Below are 17333 nucleotides of genomic sequence, written 5' to 3'. Positions count from 1 at the left end.
ACATCTCAGAAACTGTGTGAATATTTTGACTTAATATTTGGTGGAAACATTTCTTTTTATATGTATAGATTAAAATTCCTGAGTTTCATTGCAATTGGTTTACTTACTCCGAAATAATTAAAATCTTACTTGGACTTGCACAGGTCTTGATTATCCTATAAAAATCATTAGTTAAAATTTTCATTTTTAACAATTTTATTAGATATAATTATTTTTTAGACGAATTTTCATTTTTAAAATTAACATTTTGCAGAATTTCTTTTTTAAAGAATTTTTAATTAACGGAGTTTTTAGGTAATTTTTATTTGGTAGAATTCTTAAAACGTCGAATTTTTATTTTTCCGAAATTGAAAATGGCCAAACAAACAATCGAGAGAAAGATTTCAGCGCGATGTTTAAAATCCACCAATCACGATTTTTTTGACAACTTTTGATTAGTGAATTTTAAACATCGCGTCAAAATCGATTGTTTGTTCGGCCATTTGCAATTTTGGACAAATAAATATTTGATACATAAGAATTCTGACAAGTAAAAATTAGTTTAAAAAGAAATTCTGCACAAATGTTATTTCGAAAAATGAAAATTCATCTAAAAAATAATTATATATAATAAAATTCTTTAAAATAAAAATTTTAACTAATGATTTTTATGGGATAATCATGCGCCCCTTGCACAGTAATTAAAATTAAATTTAATAAAAAGATTCTTCGCCTAACCTATTTTAACTTTTGTCCATAGTATTTATATTTTTATTTTGTATTATTAAATTTTTTTAATTTGTCAATTTTTATTATAATCCCAGTGTGCAAAGTTACAGAACAGTTCTGTAACTCTTCTATAATAAAAAAGAATAAGTTCTAGAACTGGTGAGGAACAGGTCAGTAAAAATGTCGTCCCCTTGGTGGCACAAAACAGTAACAGGATCTGTAACAATTCCAGAACAATGATCTATATCATTGTTCTAGAACAAATATGTAACAATTTGATAACAAAATAAATTTTTTAAAATTTTAATTCTATAACAATTCTGTAACCGATCAATAACAATATTTTAGAATTACAGAACGTTTTTTTGCATCAGTTTAATAAAAGTAAAATTGTAATTTGTAATTTATTTGAGTAAAATTTCCTTGACTTAAAGAAGATCTAGATAGATCTAGAACACAGTTCCAGAACTGTTCTATAACAAAATTGTAACACTTGTTCTAGAACAAGTTACACTTTTTGTTCTAGAACAGTTACATAACGTGCACACTGGGTTATTTTTTTATATTTTATTTCATTTATATGATATGAAAATCACAGAAAAAAAGGTGGGTAAAAAGTTGTAAAGATAGAGGATAAAAGTCGTTAGGATACAGGGTAAAGGATAAATTTATGATGGATAAAAATGTTACTAAAATATTACTAGAAAAATAGATGTCATATTTGAGTAAACTGTCTAATTTTAAGAGCATTTGAACCTTCGTGACGTCACAAATCATGGCGCATGACACGCAAACTTCTCAGGTATGTGAAAAGCACAATTTTGAATATTTTTTAAAAAAACCTTTTGGAAAATGTTCAGAATAACATAGACTCTGTCTGTTATGTGCGGAAAATTCAAAATTTTCCGTTTAAAACGTTTTTTAAACAATGTTAAGGTCACAAATCATGGCGCATGACACGCAAACTTCTCAGGTATGTGAAAAACACAATTTTGAATATTTTTTAAAAAAACCTTTTGGAAAATATTCAGAATAACAGACTCTGTCTGTTATGTGCGAAAAATTCAAAATTTTGCGTTTAAAACGTTTTTTAAACAATGCCTACATATAAGCAATTCGTGTATTTTTCCTTACTTGTGACAACCAACTTAAACATGGTTTAAAAAACATTTTATACGCAAAATTTTGAATTTTTCGCACATAACAGACATAGTCTATGTTTCTCTGAACATTTTCCAAAAGGTTTTTTTAAAAAATATTCAAAATTGTGTTTTTCACATACCTGAGAAGTTTGCGTGTCATGCGCCATGATTTGTGACCTTAACATTGTTTAAAAAACGTTTTAAACGCAAAATTTTGAATTTTCCGCACATAACAGACAGAGTCTATGTTATTCTGAACATTTTCCAAAAGGTTTTTTTACAAAATATTCAAAATTGTGCTTTTCACATACCTGAGAAGTTTGCGTGTCATGCGCCATGATTTGTGACGTCACGAAGGTTCAAATGCTCTTAATAAAAATATTAGTAATTTTACACTTAACTTATTAAATCCACAAATTTTATATAAATAAGTAATTGCATGTGGAAATATTTTGCCTATAATTATTGTCTATTAATAAAAATATCTTTGACTAATACAACTGACAGCTGACGACAGTACGTAAATAATCAGAACTGGGAAATTACAACTCAACGTCTGTATTGTTGTACGAAAGCAGAGTTGGGTAGTAACTGAATTTTTTGTGCATATTAGGCTCTGTCACTTGTGACGTCAGAGTCGATTCTAGGTATGACGTCAGAGGCCTGTAGAGACAACAAACAGACGACACGATGTTATTCTTACGGGGAAGAAAATTTGTTTCCACTTTCATCAATTTTATTCATACTTTGAACAAGGAAAACGCTTGTTGACATCTAATAAAATTAAAATGTGTGTTGATAATTAATTTTGTTATATATTTGATTCATTAAAATTGATAGATTCTCTGAATTCGTGATAAAATATAAATTTTGAGGTTAGGGGTGTTTGTTTACTAACTTGAAATCTTTTACTGCTGCGGTAATTCCCACTTAAAATATATATCTTATATCTTTTTTAATACCATGCATACTGGATATTGTTTAATAATGTTAAAATGTAAAATGTGATTAGTAAACAAACACCCCTAACCTCAAAATTTATATTTTATCACGAATTCAGAGAATCTATCAATGCAAATGAATCAAATATATAACAAAATTAATTATCAACACACATTTTAATTTTATTAGATGTCAACAAGCGTTTTCCTTGTTCAAAGTATGAATAAAATTGATGAAAGTGGAAACAAATTTTCTTCCCCGTAAGAATAACATCGTGTCGTCTGTTTGTTGTCTCTACAGGCCTCTGACGTCATATCTTGAACTCGAAATATCTCGATGAACTGACACAGCCTAATATGCACAAAAAATTCAGTTACTACCCAAATCTGCTTTCGTGCAACAATACAGACGTTGAGTTGTAATTTCCCAGTTCTGATTATTTACGTACTGTCGTCAGCTGTCAGTTGTATTAGTCAAAGATATTTTTATTAGTAAACAATAATAATTATAGGCAACATATTTCCACATGCAATTACTTATTTATAGGGTAAATGCACTAATTGCGGCGAGATTCGAGTCAAAACACCTTTGAAATAGAAAATTCGACATTTCTATTGTATAAACTCAATTTAAGACTTATTAAACTTAAAGCTTATGTTATTAAGATATTAAAAAAAAATTTAACTCTATAAAAATCGATTATTTAAACAAATATGAGAAATTAAAACTAATACCGTAATTTTCTATTGCGGCGAGTTTGTATCAGTTTCGGTGTATCAATTTCGGTGACCAAAATTACGTGTATTTTGAAGATACTTTGCCCGCCGAAATTGAAGCCAATGGAAATCTTAAAAATGTTTCAATTGCGGAGCGGAAAAAAATTTGATCTCAAATAATTAAATTAATAATTGTTTAAATGTGCATCTTTATAAGTATTTGTATCAAAAAAAGATTGAAATAATTTTATTTAATCATTTGGCAACAGTTATATTAAATATAATAGTAATAATAGTTATTTTTTATGAACGCGCCGTTATTGGTGCACTCGCCGTAATTAGTACACTTACTCTATAAAATTTGTGGATTTAATAAGTTAAGTGTAAAATTACTAATATTTTTATTAAAATTAGACAGTTTACTCAAATATGACATCCATTTTTCTAGTAATATTTTAGTAAAATTTTTATCCATCACAAATTTATCCTTTACCCTGTATCCTAACGACTTTTATCCTCTATCTTTACAATTTTTTACCCACCTTTTTTTCTGTGATATAATTATTATTAAATTCGGATTATTATACAGGGTGTCCCATTTTAATCTATCAGGCGAAATAACTTTTAATCAGTTGATTTTACAAAAAAATGTTTTAGACAAAAGTTATTGTGCTCAGAGGGGGACATTCAGTGGTAAACTTGAATTTGTCCTAAATGACCTAATTTAGGTCATTTCAAGGTCAAATCATTTTTTTTAAATGGAACCACCTACTTTTTATGCCGGAAATCGATAAGGCAGGAAATTCCACGTCGAAATCGTTGATGCAATTTTTTCGATAAATCGTTCTATTTACGACAAATAGGTCATTTAATTATTATTGTATTTGGGGAAATAACTTTAAACTAATTAATTTTACAAAAACATGTTTCTGTCAAAAGTTGCTGTGCTTAAAGGGGAATATTCAGTGATGACCCTAAATTTGTCCTTAATGACCTGAATTAGGTCATTTCAATTTCAACTCATTTTTTTTAATGGAACCATCTACTTTTCATGTTACAAATCGGAAGAGCAGGAAATTCAACGTTGAAATCGTCTAAGTACTTTTTTCGACGGGTCGACCTATCCAGGTCAAATAGGTCATAATCAATTTCACCTACAAGGCCTTGATTGAGTCTAGTGTTTTTTACATAAAAATTCTTGCCCTGACGATTCCTTGCATAAAAACTTGATCTTTCTTCATGTAAAATTATTTGACATAGACTAGATCTAACCAAGGCCTTGTAGGTGAAATTAATTAGGACCTATTTGACCTGAATAGGTCGACCTTGTTCCTTTTTTCATTTTCCCAAAATACATCATCACAAATAGGTCTATTTTTTCTACCTATAGAGTGGTGTTACCCCATAAATATATAAGTCAATACACTAGCGTAGTGTCATTGCTCAAAAATTTTCCGCTTTTGACTTTAATTCGTTCTTTGAGCAGTTTTTTAAATTCTTAAAATTTTTGAGCCAATGTGACAATTCTGACTTCAAATTCAAATTCAGCGGGAAAAAATGTATGCGATAACACTAAATTAGTGTAACAGAAAAAAAATTGACTTTTTTTTAACTTTAATTCGTGTTTTTTTTAGCAAATTATTGAGTTTTCTCAAAATTTTGAGCCAATCGGACAATTCTGACTTCGTAATTTTTCAGTAATTTATCAGTTGAGCTAGAATCAGCGTCTACGAGAAATACTGAAACTTAAGTTAATCTTGTGATATTATTTCACTCGAAAAAAATCAATTTTATGTAATAATTTTTTTTTAATTAAAAATTTTAAATTTAAAACATTGGAAAAAATAAAATTTCATAAGAAGCGCTAATTTAAAGAATATTAACGATACTCGATTAATTGCAAATAAATTATTGAATAAAAGAAAAATATTCTTCTTTAAATAGTATACTTTTTTTATAATCTTATTTCTATAATGGAAATTTTACTTTCTATAAATAATGATGATTTAAAAAAAAAAAAAATGATAACTCACCGCTAATGATAAAAGTTTCAAAGAAGTTCGAAAATCGATAAGCTTGCAAAACTGACAATTTGTAATCTTATTATCGACTGAGAAATTACGCATAACCATATATTATATGCCATTGAAAAAAATATATATATATATTGCTTGTTGGATATTACATTATTATCTATTTTTATAAATATTTATATTTATTTCTTAATATTTATTATATTTTATTCAGTACTTTTTAGCAGTTCTTTAAAAAAATTGGGATTTTAACTATGAGATGAAATCTTTTTTTTTTCTCTTCAACCAAGTATATAGTAGATCATCTTGAACACATTCTGGTAGAAAGTGGGATCATAAATATTAAAATTCCACCTCTCGCGGGCAATTCTAGAAAGCAGAAATCGTAAATTTCAGAGAAACTTTGCAGATTTTGAGATTTTGATTACAATTACTGAAATATACGACAAAAAAAAATTGAATTTTAATCGGTCTTTATTTTTTTTTTATTTAATTTATTAAATGTTATTTATATTTTATTTCGACTATTAATATTAAGTATTTTGATTTTTTACTCTGTTCGTTATTTAATGTTTGCAAAATTATAATTTAATTGGTTCATTATTTTTAAAAATTTTCACGTTTAGAGAATATTATTTTATAATGAAGAAATGTAAATTTTTTTTTTTAATACACAAATTAAATTCAATATATTTGCTTTTTAGTTATGTTTAGAACTATTATTTAAAAAAATACAGCTCTTATAAAATTAAAAGAAAAAATTAATAAATGTAAATTCGAAATTCTGTGAAGTGAATTTTTGGTTATAGAAAAAATTCTCTAATGAAAATTCTGTACGGAAAAAAATCTTTATCTAAAACAGCGATATGTTTCTCTAGAATAACGAAAACTTTCGCTGTGCCAGTAAAACTTATCGCTATTCCAGGTAAAAAATTTTTTGCGTGTGTCAAAAAATAATTCGAACAAATATATATATAAATTCGACTAAAAGTGCCTCGATTTTAATATTTAAAAAAAAAAATGTTTGTTGTGTATAACAATATTAAAGATAATTATAGAAATATTTATATTATTTTGATTAGAATATGTAAAAAAAATTATCATTTTTATTTTTCTCATTTCTTTTTCAAGAAGTTCCATCAAGTCCAACACAACCCAGAAGACGTAGAACAGCGAAAAATGTTCCGGGACCATATTCCTTTCCATTTTACGGGACAATGTGGATTTACTCCTGCTTTGGATATTACGATATGAATAAAATTCACGATGCTTACAAAGGTAGGAATTCTCCGAATTTATGTTAATTATTATTAAAAAAAATATTTTATTCATTTAAATAAAAAAAAAGAGGTTCAAAAGTTCTAACTTGAATGCTTCATGATAAATATTAAAAGAGCAGAAAGTTCCAAAAATTATATATTTTTTCCAATAAGATAAAAATTCCAGAATCACAAATATTTAAAAAATAAAACATAATTCCCGTTATGTTTCTAAATAAATAAATAAATAATTAATTTCTATCCGAATCTAAATTTTTATGTAACTCAAAAAAAAAATGCTTTCCCTAATAACACAAGATATCTTGGGATATATTGATAATATCCCGCAGATATCCTAGGGATGTCCTATGGATATCAAAAGAATCTCTGAAGGATATCCAAAAATCGGCGGTTTGGATATCCCATAGATATCGTCAGGATATCCCACAGATATTTTCAGGATATTCTCAGTATATCTTCTGGATGTCAAGAAGATATTCTCAGGATACTGTTTTTAAAGTCATTATGAGACTACGAGTGAGAATATTCTGTGAATTAAATTTTATATAAATAAAATAAAAGGCAACTTGTTTTTCGAGAAAGTTTATTTAAAAACTTTGAAAAATGCGTTTCAAATCTTTATTTAAAATAAATTAGAAGCTCATAATATTTTTGTTTTTATTATATTATTATTCATTATATCAGCTTAACAATTTTAACCTTTAAAAATATATGTTGAGATATTAAATATCCCGTGAATATCCTAAGAATATCCCACGGACATCCTGAGGATATCCCACGGACATCCTGAGGATATCCCATGGATATCCTGCGATATAATATCCAATAGATATTTTGTGGATGTCTTAGGGATATCCTGCGGATATCCTATGGATGTCCTGTTGATGTCCCACAGACCGGCGGTTTGGATATTCTAGGGATATCCTATGGATATCCCAAGATATCCTGGGGATCATTCTAGGATATCGACCATTGATATGGATATCCTAGGGATATCCTTTTGTTATGAGGGTCTTGATTCATTTCTAATAATATTAATCAATTTCATTCCGAAACTAAATATTAACTCTTTTGAATATTTTTAATTCAGTTTGCAATAAAATGGACCACCTTATTTTTGGCCTAAATCTCAAAAGATCGAATTCTACATAAAATTGAATAAATATTATATAAAATTGTTAAAAGATCGAATTCTTAGAAATTCGTATTATTAAAAGTTTAAATTATCAGAAAATCGAATTTCAAATTATCAAAAGTTCCGGATTATTAATTATTGTTATTATTATTAATTATTATTATTACTATTATTAATTATCAAAAAACGTAGGTATTCCTAAAGATCGAATTTTAAAAAATTCGAATTATCAAAAAATCGAATTTTCAAAAGTTCAAATCATACAAAGATTAAATTTGTTAGAAATTCGAATTATTATTAAAAGATAGAACTGTTAAAAATTCAAATGTCTAATTGATTGAATTACCGAAAAATTTGGTTTCTATAAGTTCGTATTTTTATTTAATTGAATTTCCAAATGTTCGAATTATTCGAAATTTTTGTAATTGAAGTTTTTATAAATTCAATATTTTGGTAATTTGAACTTTTAACAATTCGATCTTTTTGAGATTTAGGTCAAAATAAAAACTGACATAAATAAAATAAAAATACCGTGGATGTCCCAGTTGCCGTCCACCTAAGACCTAGTTTCCATCCAGTATAATTTTCAAAATAACATTTATAAAAAAATTATTTTCTTTTATTTGTTTACTTAAACTAATAAGTCGATTGCGTGCCAAAAGGATTAAATTATTGTTAAAAAATAATTTAAATTACTATACGAGATATTTGTAAAATGGACGGATACTGGGACATGGACGGTAACTGGTACATCCACGGTACTCAAAAAGAAATAAAATTCAGCTTCAAAATGATCACAAAAGACTTTCAAATTTAAAAAATTTTGTTTTTATTTTTACACACATGAAAATAATAAAAAAAAATTTGCAATCATTTTTGGAGTGGGCCTGATGATTCTTTTGTTTATATAAATTGTTAAAAAAATAAAAAAATTTTTTTAATTTTTTTCTTATTTTTCAAAATAAAATATTTTTTTATTTGCTTTTCAATGAGTTTAGTAAAAGATCCTAGTGCCCAAAACAACTTTCATTTCGAAAAATAAAAAAAAAAGTAAAAAATTATTTTTTAAACAAATTATATAAACAAAAGGATGATCAGGCCCACTCCAAAACTTATTACAAAATTTTCGTAATATTTTTATGTGTGTAAAAATATAAAAAAATTTTTTTTTTTAATCGGATCCAAATTTAAAAAAATTTATTTTCTTTATAAAAAATCGTTATTTTTTATTAAAAAAATTGAAATTTTTTTTTTCGTTAACATATTTTGAAAGTCGATGAAAAACTAAACCTTTTTTTATCCTGGTCATAATTCCTAAATTCAATACTTTTATAGTTAAATGTCATTAAAATTAGGTGTATTTTTAAAAAACTCGAAAGATTTATATTTTTAAAAATTCATAACTCGAAAATTTGAGTACTTATAAAAAAATAAAAGAATACGTAAACCTTTTTTTTCTATAAAGATCGAAAAAAAATATATTTACCGAATTTAAAATGTCATTGATAAAATTCATGTAGAATCACTTATATATATTTCTGATCTCGGCAAGCTCCATGAGGAGAACTGTAAAAATTTCTTTTGTCGAGGTAATTTTGAATTTTTTAAAGAAATTAAATTAAAATTAAAATTTTAAAGTTTTTTAAGTAAAAACGCCTTGTTTTTGGAGAATCTTCCATATGAGTAATAAATATCTTGTGCAAAAATGTATACTTTGAGAGAAAAAAAACTTAACACGAATTAACGAATTTTAACATTTGATTTCCTACACCAAAAAAAAAAAAAAAATTCCATTCAAATTCAATTCCCATTCATAAAAGAAATAAAATATGTATTCTCATTAGTTAAACATAAAGATAGATAACGGAAGTCATTTTTTTCCAAGAATTCGTTATAATTTTAAAAAGTAAATATTTTTTTACGAAAAAGTAAATACTAAAGAAATTTCAAGGAAAATAACAATGTAGATTGTATTAAGTAAGAATTAATAAGGTAATAAATAAAGTATATTTAAAGTATTATTATGTACAAATGGAATAATAATTGATTGCCCCAAAAAAACAAATAAAATAGTAATTAAAACGTCTTTTTTAAAAACAAAAAAATAAACAATAAATTTACTCTTGACATTGAAAAATTTTTCATAATTGAAACAGTTGATAATGATCATAATGTTTTTTGGTTTGATATACATGAATTAAATATAATGAATTATTAATAGGTATATATTTTTACCCCGGCATAATTGCGTGCGTGTAAATGGAAAACGATAGTTGATAATTTATTTGTTTTTTTTTTTTTTGAACTTATCAATAAGTAACACATGTCATAATTAGATAATCTGTAAAGTTATTTAACGAATGTTGTAACGAGATTTTTTCTTTTTTTTCAGTCCATTTCCTTAATCGGTCACTGGTCAATTAAATTATGATTAAAAAAACAGATTAAAAAACAAATTTTTAACCAGTGACATCAATTTTTTGTCGATTAGATGCGTAAATTGAAAGTAAATTTTTCCAATTGAATCGATTTTTCATGAAAATTTATTTTGGCGACATTTCTAATATTTACTATTTTCATTTTTTAATATTATAATATTTTTATTTTTTATTTCATTATATCTTTTATGTATTAAAAAAAATTAATAAATTAAGGAAGAATCAGATAAACAATCAAATGTAAAAGTTAGTCCAACTAGATAATTTTGAATCTTTAAATAAAAACAAAATATAATAATAATAATTTTAACTTTCAAAGTGATTAAGTGCAAGTGTAAATAATTTAATATTTTACATTTTGAACCATTAAAAGATAAATTTTAATAAAAACTATAATTTCCGACCGTAGGAAACGATTTAGTTAACTTAACCTTAAATTTTATAATCGTTTCTAACACGTTTCTTCTAATAGAGCAACACGTATTCTGACACACTTACCTACAGTCGGTAAAATAGAACACCATATATCAACGCACCTCATTACTATCTCTCAAATTGATTTCTACATTACCTACATTCGGTAAACTAGAACACGATATAACAACGATCCTAATTACTATCGGTAAAGTCGATTCCTACATTACCGACAGTCGGTAAATCAAAACACCATATTACTAATACACCTTATTACCGTATTTTAAATCGATTTCTACATTATCTACAGTCAGTGAAGTAGAACACCATATACCAAACATACCTCATTACTATCTGTAAAGCCTCTTCCTACATTACCTACAGTCGGTAAAGTAGAAAACCATATATCAACGCACTTCATTACTGTCTATAAATCCAATTTCTATATTACCGACTGTAGGTAAATGCGCCAGAAATCGTGTTACTCTACTATTCTAAATGTTATTTTTCATTATATAATTATGTAAAAAATTATTTTTTTTATGACACATAGTGAAAAGATTTTTAACTGCAATTTTTGTCTAAAGCAAGGAATTTAATGATAAGATGTTTAAATGATGTAACACAAAGATATTAAAATGCTATTTTTTTAGAAAAAATCGCCCATATATTAATATTTAATATTAATTTTAATTGCAAAAAAAAAATTAAAATATTGAGTATTATATATTATAGCAGAGTGTAAGATGGGTTGAAAAAATTTAATAAAAGATTAATGGATTTTATCTTTGTTTAATCCCTGAATCAAGAGTAGATCTGAATCGACTCTATGGGCCATTGTGCAAGGAGGAGGGGCTCTGGAATCATCCAATTATCTCTGTCTTTTCTCGACAAGACATCGAAACAATCATCAAACGCGGATCAAAATATCCACTTCGACCCCCACAAGAGATCATCTCTCATTATCGAAATTCACGACAAGATCGTTATACAAACCTTGGACTCGTCAATGAGTAAGTAATATATCTTGATTATAATACATAATCTCTCTTCTTTTTCGAGCAATTAAATAACATAGGATCAAGTTTGAGGCCACGTCAAGGTGAGTAACCACAAGACCGCAAAATCACTTCTTAAATTTCTCCTCTCTCAGGTCATTATATATATATATATATATATATATATATATATATATACAGCCAATTTAAATTCTTGTCAAAATATATCCCTTGCAAAAAATAAATCGATAAAATCAACTGACCAAAGGTCTATATATATATATATTCTATAAAAAGACTAAGAGATTAGTCATTCTAAAAATAGATCGAAATTTCAACTATTTCAGCAAAAAAAAAAAAAAAAAGATTTATGTAAGAATCTTACTGTTTAAATTCATTGATATATTACCTCAATATTTGACTAAAAAATTTCTTTTTCTTAATTAAAAATTAAACACAAAATTTTAATAAACAAAAATATATAAAATTTTGAATAAATTAAACAAGACGAAGAAAAAAAGAACTTCCTTTTTTTTCTATTTGACGTAGTTGTTGTTAGTTAATTGAAAAATTTCAAAGGTGCCTCAGTAGCGGTGTCTTTTTTTTATTTTAAAGAGAAGAGGCGGAGTAGTGACGATAATGTCACTGATATTCTGGAATTGAATGAAAATCTAGGCAAGGAGAAACATGGCACAAGTTGAGATCTGCCCTGACACCGGAACTAATGGGAGCCAATACTGTTCTTGGATTTTTTCCTGCCCTCAACAATGTTACCAATGAATTCATTGATCTCATCCGAAGTCGAAGAAGCGGATCCAAAATTCATGGATTTGAGGATATTGCATACAGAATGGGTCTTGAAAGTATGTTTATTTTCATATTTTTTTCTATTTATTACTTAAAATCTAAATAAAAAGATAAATTATGTTAAAAAAAAATATTTAGTTAAAATTTCGAAAATCCTTTAGTTTGATATTAATGACTTTTAAAGTCGGTAAAGTAGAATACCATCTACCAACTAACCTCATTATTGCCTATAAAGATGATTCCTACATTACCGACAGTTGGTAAAGTAGAAATCATAACCAACGTATCTCATTAATGTCTGTAAAAGCGATTCTTACATTACCGCCTACGTTTTTTTATTTACTTTTTTACTTTACATTTTCTCCTTTTCAATCTTTTTCGTTTCCCTGTAGTATCTCCTTCAAAAAAAGTTTTCTTCCTTCATGGAAATTTCTTTTATTTTAATTTTCTACAATTTTGCTCTTAAAAAACTTATACTTTATTCCGCCCTTAGCTTCCTCTTCTATCAGATACTTCTTTTCTACTTTCTTTTCTTCATGTTTCATCCATATCAATACTCCTTAGTTACTTTCTAAAAATTCTCCTCCATTCATGTTTTATCTGCCTTAATTCTCTTTAATTCTGTCCTCATCTACCTCCTCTATTTCCATAGCATTCTGCTCGAAAAAGCTTTCCTTCCTTTATCGAATTTGTTTTGTTTGAAATCTCTTAATTTCACTCTTGAAAATTCTCCATTTCATTCTTCCTTTAGCCTTCTCCTCCATTGAATGCTTCCTTCACGTTTCATACATCTTAATTTTTATCAGTTTCACCATTAGAAATCTTTCTCCATTCGGTTCTCTCCTTAGCGTCCTCCTCTCCTCTCCCTTCTCCCCAGTATCTTAACATTCTTTTCCTCCATTCCCTTCCCCATAAACTACTCTCCGGTTTTCCATTCTATACTTTTTCTTTTACTCCAAGCTTTTTTCTCAATCCTCTTTTTTTCCAATTTTTTCCATTTGTCATTTTGTACCCTCTTCTATTAAAAGTTTCCTTCCTTCACGTTTCATCAACCTGAATACTCTTCAGTTTAGACCTTAACTTTCTCCTCTATTTTCCTCTAATCCGTTCTCTACTTAGCTTCCTTCTCCTCCATAGAAACCTTCCTTTCTTCTTTAAAGTTTCTTCCATTTTAATTATCTTCGATTTTAATTTAAAGAAATCCTCCTTTCCATTCTTCCCTTAGTTTACTCCTCCATTCAATCCCTTAATCTCCCATTTGCTTTTTTTATTATTTACTCCTCTTACTCCAAATTTGTTCTCAATATTCGCCTCAGCTCTTCTCCTCCATTAAATGCTTCCTTCCTTCCATCCTTCCTTCATTCCAGATTTATCCATCTTAATTATTTTAACTCTTCCTAAGTTCCATCTACATTAGTTCTCGGTTAAGTCTAAATTCTTCCTCAATTAAACCTCTGTCTTTTCATTCTCTTTAATTTTACTTAGTAATTGCCTTTTCTGCCGTCTCTCACTTTCTCCATTTATTTTTCCTCTCTCTTTCTCCTCCTTTACTCAACTTTTCTAATTTTTTTCTACTACTTGCCCAACTTTCCACTTGTGAGAGTATGGAATAATATGAAATATGAGAAGTAGAATGTGGGAGGTGGAAATTAGAAAGTGGACAGTGGCATGTGGAATAGTGAGAAGTAGAAGGTAGAAAGTAGAAAGAGAAAAGTGGGAGGTGGGAAGTTTTGGAATTCATCCCCCCTTCCCTCTTCGTGCAAAATAAATTTAAAAATTATTTTTTTAAAGTGTCCTCTTTTTTTACACTAGTTTAAGTGTTTTATGCTTCAACTTTTTTTTCATTAACACTATTATAATTTACTGTTCTCGAATGTTTTAAAAAAATTTTTAATGTTGGATATATTTACTCCACTTAAAAATTTCTCTAAAAAAAACAATTTCTTTTTACAAATTTATTTCTTGTTTCACTATAAGTAACAGAGAATTTTAGTTTTTACTAAATTTTTTTCAGTCACAACTCGTAGTATCTAGTAACAACTAGTATCAACTAAAGTCTATAAAGTAATTAAAATCATTTTACATGATTACATCATTTATTCCTGCATGACAAACTTTAACTGAAAAATATAGCAATAGAAAAATTGCTTTTAAACTCGTATTTGTTTTCACTAAGATAATAAGTAATTATCTTCATGTGTTTTTAGTAATCATAAACAATCAGTTCCCTAAATGATTTTTATCTTTTAAAATACTAATACTATATTTCCAAAATAATTTTAACAAATTTATTTTAATTAAAACAATTTTTAACTATATAGTAAAATGTGAAAAAAAGTTGAAAATTCCACAAATTCTCAATTTATCTAAAATGTAAAAAATACAACAAAAAAAAATGGACAGAAATAGTTATTTTTTCCTGTTATTTGGTGATGCAATTTAAATTTATTCTTTAAGGTACATGCACACTGATATTGGGACGTCATCTGGGTTTCCTCAAACCAGGTCCATGTTCATTGACATCGAGGTTGGCGGAAGCTGTGAGATCACACTTCATTGCCTCGAGGGATGCCAATTATGGTTTGCCACTGTGGAAGTTGCTTCCAACTACTGCGTACAAACAACTAATACAGAGCGAAGAGGCAATATACAAGTAAGTCAAGCTTATAATCAAACAAGGATATTCGACATTCGGAATCTCTGTATGTAGTTTAGAAAACGAGTTAGATAATTGTCAGGAAAAATTTTCTCCATTAACCAACTCATTCACATAATAAACAAGATTCACATTTTCTAAATAGGAATATATATATTCCACGCCAAAATGTAAGTCCAAGTGTAAGATCTATAACTTTTGTTTAAAAGTTTTTTTTTAATTTTGCATATTTTACCCAATAAACGAAAAAAACCAGAAATTTTGGGATTTTTTATGGTTTTCACCATAAAAATCAAATTATTGGGTATTGTCACTATTATTTTCGTAATCAGCGCATCAAAATACATAAAAGTACGTAGTATAAAAAAAACCAAAAATATTTTTAAAAAATTCAAAATTCAAAATTTTTTTAAAAAATCCGAAAATATTGTAAAAATTGTTTGCTCATTATCGGGCTAGGCTTAAAAGTTTCGTAAAAAGAAGTAGTTTTTTTTAAAAAAAATTTTTGAAAAAAATCGATCAGTACGTCAAATGAAAAAAATGACTTTTTTCATTAAAACTGAAAAAATTTGATAGTAATATCGTTTAAAAAAATTTCGATTTTTTTGTTTAAAAGTACGTTTAAAAACACACATTTTGAAAAAAAAGTCTTTTAAAATTGATGCATTTTTAAGGAAGTTATGAGCATTCAAACATTAAAAGTCATGAAAATTCTCCAATTTTCAAAATTCCATAACTCGAAAACGGCTTGTTAAAAAAATTTGAAAAAATTCATGGAAGCTAGTCTTAATTAATACTAAAAGAAAAAAAAATCGGAGATGCAATTGCAGATTGACTTTCACTTTGGCGTGGAATACATCATATAAATGTAATGCTCCACTGTAAAGGGGACTGTTTTATTTTAGGTGTTTTTTAGGGTGATCCTACAAAAAAAATGATTTATTCTTAACATAAACCCCTGATTTTCGAAGATCCATATACATTGACTTAAAATATAAATATAACAAAAATCTTATGCTCTAATTACAATAATAAATTAACCTAAACGCTAATCTCTCTTTACATCCACCTCATATACTTCATTTCCTTTCTCATATTCATACTATCTATCTCAAATTTGGATTCATCAACCCCAAAACCCCCTAGTACCAAATTTTGAACGAATCAATTTTAAATTTTTCCGCCATATTAGGTCCACCATTTTGAATTTTTAAAATTTGACCTCAAATTCGGATTCAGCGACCCCAAAAACCCCCAAGTACCAAATTTTGAATGAGTCGAATCAATTTTAAATTTTTTCCGCCATATGATGATATGATATTTTTTTGGAATTTTTTTTGGGCCCACAAACAATTTTTCTACTAGACTGCGAAGAGGTTGACCCCCTTCCCTCTAACACATGTTCTGAATCTTCTACTTTGAACGTACACACTGTAGTACAAAGCCTCTCTTCTCTTCCCATCCAATACCTATATTCTTTCATCCCTTCTCCCATCCTTTCTCACTTTGTCTCTTACTTCATATTTTTTAAATACCTTGATGGGATGACCCCACTGAAAATTCCCACATAGGCTCCCATATGGGAAACCACATAGGTCCCTATATAGGAAGCCATATGGTTTCCTATACAAAATCGTATACGTAATTGGAACAGGAATTTGAATAGGAAATTAAGTCGGAATTATCATATGAATCCACATCCACACAGGAATGTACATTCCTATGTATATTCCTATTTCAATTCCTATAATATGAATTTTTTTTTTCAACTCTAACAATATATATCTTTCAATAGTAGAGGTTCCTGATAGACTACAGAGATGAAAAAAAATTTATTGCGCAGCCGAAAAAGTTAAAGAAAACTACTGCGCATGATATTAAGATATAATGTACATTCATATCATAATTCCTACTTAATTTCCTATTCAAATTCCTATTCCAATTACGTATTCCAATTACGTTATGTGAGAGAAAATGATTTATATAGGTGAATGTAAAGAAGGTATGGAAACTGTATGATAGGAAAGTAGAAGAAGTGAATGAATTTTATTATTTGGGTTTTGG

At 27.3% G+C, this 17333-nt stretch overlaps 1 protein-coding gene across 3 annotated transcripts in view; it reads left to right on the top strand.

Moving 5' to 3' along the window:
* Positions 1–17333, top strand: part of LOC127284988 (ecdysone 20-monooxygenase) — a 57865-nt gene that overhangs the window by 26224 nt on the left and 14308 nt on the right. For 2 of the 3 annotated variants that reach the window (XM_051310739.1, XM_051310740.1), the window contains exons 3-6: positions 6673–6819; positions 11623–11821; positions 12482–12669; positions 15071–15266. In XM_051310739.1, coding sequence (XP_051166696.1) covers positions 6673–6819; positions 11623–11821; positions 12482–12669; positions 15071–15266 — 730 coding nt within the window. The remainder of the gene's footprint in view (positions 1–6672; positions 6820–11622; positions 11822–12481; positions 12670–15070; positions 15267–17333) is intronic. The other variant, XM_051310741.1, reaches the window with a different exon arrangement.

This window comes from Leptopilina boulardi, unplaced genomic scaffold (assembly GCF_019393585.1).
Source record: "Leptopilina boulardi isolate dan_hultmark-lab unplaced genomic scaffold, ZJU_Lbou_2.1 LbouV2_327, whole genome shotgun sequence".
NCBI classification, from domain to species: Eukaryota; Metazoa; Arthropoda; class Insecta; order Hymenoptera; family Figitidae; genus Leptopilina; species Leptopilina boulardi.
This window is presented reverse-complemented; position numbering and strand designations above follow the sequence as displayed.